This window comes from Formica exsecta, unplaced genomic scaffold, assembly GCF_003651465.1.
Source record: "Formica exsecta isolate Colony F162 unplaced genomic scaffold, ASM365146v1 scaffold519, whole genome shotgun sequence".
In the NCBI taxonomy this organism is placed as follows: domain Eukaryota; kingdom Metazoa; phylum Arthropoda; class Insecta; order Hymenoptera; family Formicidae; genus Formica; species Formica exsecta.
The window spans coordinates 16,115-24,358 of NW_021852432.1; the positions used below are offsets into that span (position 1 = coordinate 16,115).

The following is an 8,244-nucleotide window of genomic DNA, read 5'->3' on the forward strand; positions in this document are numbered from 1 at the left end:
GTATGGTAACATCCCACAGAGATTAAAAACCCTGCCATTAACCTTCCAGCGACATGAAAATGTTCGTTCAAACTCATTCCATTAACATCCCAGAGACCTTGCGCGTAACATTGTATTAATATTCATACAACATGCCAGAAACTTTCTAATATTATTTTCAATAAGGAACCCTTGCAAAAAAATATTATATTGGCAAAAATCGATTAAATACTATTGTTTTTCAACAGCTTTCAATCGTTTTTTCACCAATAATAATTTAATAGTTCAAACTTTTTTTTTCTTTAATATGAAATCTCGCAAAATATTCATAAAATTAAATAAAACGAGCTATTTATTAGTGTATTTTTCGAAATATTGAATATATATATACAGGGTGTTCCAGGAGGAAAGGTCAATATTCTGGGAGGTGATCGTATCGGTCATTTTAAGCAAAAATGTTCATTAGGATATATGCCCTACTACCCACGGTTTCCGAGATAGAGCGACTTGAATGTACGTCTCGTGTATTCACTTTTCTTCTGTACACTTCAACCTTCATCCGTGAACCTGTACTGATAATCCTACAATTTATAATAAGTAAGAAAAATAAAGTGATTATTTTCTATAATAAAATTACTTATCTAAAAAAAAAAATTATAAGTATTATTAATCTCATAATAAAAATTTTGCGATATTATTTCAATTTTTTATATTGGTTCCATTTCTATGAATCCGCGCACTATAAAAAAGACGAATCACGATTAAATTTCCATAATTGATTACCTCGTATTTCTTCGAACTGGGTACTTTAGGTAGGATTCCTGGGACTGGATTGTAGAGATCAGAAGACTAGCATCTTCCCGAGCTGGAATTTACAATGTTTGCTAGCACCTTGGCATCCAAACCCAGCCTAAGACATATAAAGCGCATACAGTCTAACATTAGAGAATTAAAGCGGATAAATAAATGTTAAGTCCAGACTCGGGGATGGATGAGCCGACGGAAGGGCGCAACAACTATCTTTTATTATCCCGAAGTTAAACGTCTCGAGGTTACGTTAAAGTCGGGTCAAACAACATTGTCGGTCCGAAAATCAGGTAAACGACCGTTCGGGTCACTATTACACTGTTTTTCGGAAGTTCGCTCGGCGGTCCCTTTTTGGTCAGAGAATTTAATCTCTTTTACGCGGGATGGGACCAAATGCGATTTTTGTCTAAAGGAATGAGTGGGGGTTAATAATGAGTTATTTTGACCTTTAATTAACAAATATAAATTTATTCATTTTGAAATGAATGGTAGGTATACATGATTATATAAAAAATAAAATAAAATAGCGCGGTTTCGTCACCGGTCTCTCGGGTCTTTCCCACGGTTACTCGTAGATATAGATATTGACAAGTGACTAGATGTTTAAGGAATGTGTGACGCAAGATGCTCTATTTACCGAACGACTCATTTCTATCACCGATTGATTATCATTGCCGCAACTTTGCGGAAGGAAAGAATGGTGGAGTCGCCAGGACGTAACATAAACATCCCGCTTGTTTCTCACTTTTGTTCAAGGTTGAATTCCTCTGCAGTACCAATCATACTAATAGCTAATAGCATGTTATTACATAACTTAGCAGCTTAACCCAAGCCCACATCGCCGCAATAAACGATTCTGGATCCCATAGCCTTGAGTATAGATTTTGCGTGATCAAAATCTGTACTCGAACCACCAACCATGAAAGTCAAAGTACCGTCCCTGGCTGCATTCACACCTAGTATGACATTGACACAATTTAATATTAAATCGTTTTTCATATTTCCGTATCTCAAACTTATTCCAATCCTGTTTATGTTTATTGATCATTTAAATTTATTGGCGCAACAAAATCTATTTTATAATATTTGTAAAACTCTATATTTATCTTTTTTTTTGTAAAAATGTACTAATTTTTAAAAATCTAGCTTATATTATTTGTAAAAATGTATATTAATCTTTTTTTTTGTAAAAATGTACTAATTTTTACAAAGAAAAAAAAGATAAATATAGATTGTTACAAATATTATAAAATAGATTTTATTGCACCAGTAAATTTATTTGTAAAAATGTATATTTATCTTTTGTTTCTCTGTAAAAATTAGTACATTTTTACAAACAAAAAAAGATAAATAGATTTTTACAAATATTACAAAAACAATAACTATAGATTAATATGTTTTTTAATAACATAATTGTCAAATTTATATAATTAAATGTTTATATCTCCTTCATCGAAGAAAATGCTGCACTAAAGAGAAATTAACGATGAGAAGAAACTAATTAATAAAAATTAAAATTTATAATACATATTATTTAACAAATTTTATGATGTCAAAAATATTTTTGTACCCTATGGAAATTAATTTTACCTGAGTACACCGTTTTTGCTGGTGTAAATATCGAGGATTTGAAGGCTACATATGCTGATTTGAAGGCAACATCGAGACGATAACTTCAACTTTATTTGACATTTCAGCCACGTTTGGTGCGCTACTTACACCCGCTTCCACTAAATTTGTCACTGCCGATTTGTTCAAGTCATATACAGTGAGCTTGTAGCTCTAATAAAATACGAGAATTAATTATTTATAAAAAGTTTTTTCTTTAATTTGATGAAGGAATAATTTATTGAATGTAATTTTATTACTTACTTTCTTCAACAGATTTTTCGCCATATGACCGCCCATGTTGCCCAATCCGATGAATCCAATTTTTGAATAGCGTTTTGCTTTTAACAGAGAATAACTCAAGCTTTCAATATTATAACATTTCTTTCGAGCTTAATAGGCGGATCACATACGTGATACATGATCGATACGCATACGACATACGGCATTGAAGTAGCGCGCTGAAGTCTCTCACTTAATCCCCACTCCGCCCAAAGCTGCGCGGAGCGAGGTCGTTCTCTCCGTGTGAACGCAGTATAGATAATTTAGCATAAAAACACATTACATAAAAAGCTTGATAGCGAATGGCAGGCGATTCAAATAAAATTAATATTTTACTGTTAAGTACTATTAAGAAAATGAGAGCTGCCTTGGGTTTCGTTAAAGATATTAATATATTCTTAGCATATATAAAAACATTTCAAAAACTATAAATTATATGTTAAAATAAATATTATAACCGTAAAAAAAGATAATATTTAAAAAAAGTTTTTTTCCGAAATACAACGCAAATTATTTTGAGTTCATAAAATTTCTGATAGGTTCCTACAGACTCGTATGTTTTTGCAATCAATTAATTTACAACTATCAGTAGAGAACATTTGATGGAAGAGCACACGCGACGGTTATTAATATTATTACATATATGTGTGATAATTATTAATCGATAAATATGAATGTATCAAAATGTAATATCGTCATAATATCGTCGTTATTAATTCCATGTTTTATGTCCATTGAGCCATTTCTTAGCTATATACATTAAAGAATAATAATAAACGTAACCTCGCGTGTATCATCTTTTATCGTTCTAAGCGATCGTTTTATGGCTCATTGAGGAGTGCGAGACTTTATTAATATTATCCTATAATTATTTTCTCTTCTCACGGCCTATAAAAATGAAATAACATCAAATCCATTTGAAAAAAACAAAACATTCTATAAAAATAAAATTGTGTCAGTCCTTAAAAAACAAGTTTGCATGAGTTCTTAAAAAATGTTGGTTTTGCTATATTATTATGTAGATTTTGAATTTTTTCTGACTGATTTAATCCGATGATTAAATTTACATATCTTTTCGAAATATCAAAGATTCATATTTGTGTTGTATTGAATATTATTAAAATTAATTACATTAATTTATATATGAGTGTGAAATGTCAAACACGAACACTTAATCAATAATAACAACAAAATCTGATTTAATTGCACGTAAGTGTGTTACTAGGTGTTTATGATTTTAAATGTTATGTTTAAAGAGGAATACACTGTGTAATTTCATTGCATATGATTTTAATTGTTGTATACATATAAACGCTGAGCATAATTTGAAATATTTCTATACATGGATCGGTAGCATCAAGGTCGCTCTGCAATAACAGGTTATTAGACCACCTTTGTCCGAGATAACAATAACTAATTTACTACATTTCGTTATTGGTGTCGCGAAGTACGTCGTTGCTAATTTTTTATGAACTGGCAATTAAGCGATGTACATAATTGCGCTTACGTTTCTTATTTGCCCCGCGTCGTTGATGTAATTACATTCATGTCAAGCACGTTGGTTGTTCGTAACGACATGTTTATTCAGGTTTGCTATCGAAATAGTTATCTGCTGTGAAACTGCATTTCCCTAGTACTTCAGTGTACATGACGCTACGTAGACTGCCAAGTAGAGGCCTGCTCACGAACTAGTTTATGACTGCTTGCACTCGATATATGCATGTAATTTCAATTGGAGTAATCTGCCAAATCGACTCTTAGTCTCATGTTAGACTTAATCGTGTTACATTATAATTGTTAAGTGCAACGTGCTGAGAAAAACAAACTTTCGATATTGTGATAAATCTGATAAAGTGGAAAAAGCTTGTTTAAATAATTGATGTTAATTAATTTAATAATAATACTAGTTTACAAATTTCACACTTTTTTTAGTGCTAGAAATGGAACCAACTTTTTTTTAACGTATTTTGGGGCGCTGATTTCGAATCTGCCACCAGAAAAAATTCATTGGGTCAAATTTTTTAGATATAGCAAGTTAGCACTGTGGTTTGCCTTAGAATTTCATTGTATTATATCACCGTTTGTTCACGAAAATATCATATGGACGTGTAACAAAAATTTAATGCTCAACACTTCTAATTTGTTTTCTAAATTCAACAAAAAATTCGCTATATATCGTAAAAATAACTTTTCTTATATCTCGAAAACCGTACCCGATAGATATTTTTTGATGGCAGATTCAGCGTTGAAAATTACCCTAAATCAGTGTTCAAATGCTCTGGCACAAAACTTTGTAAACTAGTATAATTAGTCATCATTTATCATTAATAACGTTACATCAATATACCAAGAGTATTCTCATATAAAAGAGAGAAAAAAAGAGTCTTATTTCTAAGTCTTATATATACAGGATATCCTAAAGCTACCGGATTTCCTCTTAATGGCAGATTTTTTAGAACATTCCAAGACAAAAATCTTAATACAAAAATGTCGAGGCTATAATAATTTTTAAACGGGAAGCGATTATATTTTACGAATGATAGGATTGAGATTTCGCGCGGTCAGGCATAGTGAAATAAGTGAAAAAAATGCTCTATGAGAATGGGACGTCCTTTTTATGATATTATGATAATCGTATAAATTTACAATAGCATTGTCGCGGTCAGGCATAGTGAAATAAGTGAAAAAAAATGCTCTATGAATGGGGCGTCCTTTTTATGATATTATGATAATCGTATAAATTTACAATAGCATTGTCATTATGTTTTCCCGCTTCTCTACGCATTGCATTAGTACATTCTTTTTACGAATAATGGATGCAAGAACTAAAGACATCTCAAAAATTATTCAAGTACAAATTTGCAACATGTTTCAACTTCAGCTCAAAGTAGTCGATAAATGTTACCATGAAAGTGTCTACTATACTATGCTATGCGAGACAAATAAATTGTAATAGAATTAGACTTTACGTTTATTTATTTTGTATTTAAATATTTTTTATTGAAACAATTGCAATTTGTATTTTATTGCAAACATTCCAAAATATTGCAAAATACAAAATAAATAAATGTCAAACCTAATTCTATTACAATTTATCTGTCTCGCATAGCATAGCATAGTACACTTTCATGGTAACATTGATCGACTACTTTGATAGCTGAAGTTGAAACATGTCGCAAATTTTTATTTGAATCATTTTTGAGATGCCTTTAGTTCTTGCATCCACTATTCGTAAAAAGAATATATTAATGCAATGCGTAGAGAAGAGGGAAAACATATAATGACAATGCTATTGTAAATTTATACGATAATCATAATATCCTAAAAAGGGCGCCCCATTCATAAAACACTTTTTTCATTTGTTATTTCGCCGTGCCTGAGCGCGCGAGATCTCAGCCCTATCATTCGTAAAATATAATCGCTTTCTGTTTAGAAACTATTATAGTCTCGAGACATTTTTGTATTAGGATTTTTGTCTTGAAATGTTCTAAGAAATCTGCCATTAAGAGGAAGTCCGGTAGTTTTAGGACACCTTGTATATATCAAAGAATCTCATATGGTATGTCATATAACTGATAGTGCGCGTTTCATAATCTTTTATATATATATATGTATATATTGCATAATATGTCAGTGTATTGCATAATATGTCAGTGTGGACAGATAAGTTGTGAATATGAAGACAAAAGGCGTGCGCAACATGTGCAACGTTCCATTATCTGTTATAATAATGAAAAAAGATTTTCATTATACCTACAGATTATCGCAAAGAAGATTACCGATTCAAATTTTATTATTAAATTAATAACATATTGGTAATAATTCATCATGAAAGTAAATTCAATATTTGATATTTTATCACTCATCATTATTTCACAATCAGTGTTAGCTAGTAAAGAAAATATTAGAAAAATTTCTCAAGTGGAATCCTGGATGTCAACAGAAAATTTTACGATGATGATCAAGAAATCGTTTTTTTATTCCACATGTTGTAATATCTTTTTAAGTGGTTGGTCTTTGTGGAAAGATTATATATTTTATTTCAAAGAAATAATAAATAAATTGTAAAATAATTCTTCTTTCAGAATCGATTCACAATGTAGAAGTGTTATTTCGTCAATTTATAAATATTTATCCGTATGAATATCTACTACGTCAAAAAATGTACGACTGTCAAAGCTATTTTTTGCTCGGACCGACGGATGATGAAATAGAGAAAGATATGCAAAAGTAACGCAAAACGATATACAAACTTAAGTTTACCTTACCTTAATTATCTTCTGAACAATGTGTGATAACAATAATATAAATATAATAATATAATTAAATTACTGTTTAAAAAATATATATTTAATGAAATTTATTCTATATATTATTCTCTGAGAGATTCATAGAAATATATATATTCTTTTAATAGAATACCCTCGTCCATTGCAACAACAGAAATTCTCATTATTGTCAATGGTGAACTGAAGAATAATTCAAGACTTTTCAATGTTTCCTTATATGGAAATGCTAATGCAAATATCGTGTCAAGATCCGGAATCTGGACCTTGTCAAAAAATTACTTGGAAGCTAGAGTTTTTCTAAATGTGAACAGGTTATTTTTTATAACTTATTCTTTTTACTTATTAACGTCTTTATATATACGTTAACATTTTTAGTTATTGCATATATATTCATGTATGTATATATAGATAATAGTAAAAACGTTGTCGAATAGGCAGAATACTAAATAGTTGCCTAATATTCATTGCAACTCTAATATATACATATATATACATACATATACAGGCTGTCCCACCAAAAGTGGCCATCCTCTTTTATCTTTTAAATTAAAAGAGATAGACCATAACCAATATATATCAAATTAAATGGTTCACTCTGAACTCTATTGTGAGCATAATGGTTGCTTTCAAAAGCTCTCTGTGTTAATGAACGGAGAGATATGCATAATTTTTTTATAATAATGTGATTATTTCGATGATAAAAGTTGTAGCATTGTTTGAAACAAATACAATGATGCATGATATAATGTAAATATTTGATATATTATACGTGTTTTATCAACTTGAAATATCGCGGGCGATGTCTATCTTTTCATTTTCGGCCCTGCGATATGGCCAACTTCGGATTGAATATTATGATCAAATGGCAACATGACATATGTCAATCTCTAAGGGCCGTGGCACATAAAAAAACTTACGCAGTAATGCCGAGATTACGATGAACTTGACGTAACGGGACGCGACGGGACGTGAAGTGACGTAAAACCTAAAACACTCTTGTTTTAGGGCCCGGGCATGTATGTATTGCCAATAATGAATGTATTGCCAATAATTCTTTATCAAACATACACAATAATAATTATTGTTTGATAAGGAATTATTGGCAATACATTCATTAAGTCGTACTACACCAGAAAATATGATAAAACATATCCCACTAAAAAAAACCTCACAAAGGTAAAAAAATACGCCAAGTATATATCTAAAAAATAATTTATAAAATATTTTTCCTAAATAATAAGAAATAAAAAATAAATTTGAAATCAATAGTTAACTAGCC

The 8,244-nt window shown here is 30.4% G+C and overlaps 1 protein-coding gene and 1 pseudogene across 1 annotated transcript in view; one reads left to right on the forward strand and one right to left on the reverse strand.

The window, feature by feature from the left end:
* The window catches only part of LOC115241852, a 7,426-nt pseudogene extending 4,597 nt beyond the window's left edge, over window positions 1-2,829 (reverse strand).
* A 3,675-nt stretch (window positions 2,830-6,504) lies between these two features.
* Window positions 6,505-8,244, forward strand: part of LOC115241850 (glutamate receptor 3.4-like) — a 10,896-nt gene continuing 9,156 nt past the window's right edge. Inside the window, exons 1-3 of the mRNA XM_029817783.1 lie at window positions 6,505-6,685; window positions 6,762-6,906; window positions 7,094-7,276. Of these exons, the coding sequence (XP_029673643.1) occupies window positions 6,505-6,685; window positions 6,762-6,906; window positions 7,094-7,276 (509 nt within the window). The remainder of the gene's footprint in view (window positions 6,686-6,761; window positions 6,907-7,093; window positions 7,277-8,244) is intronic.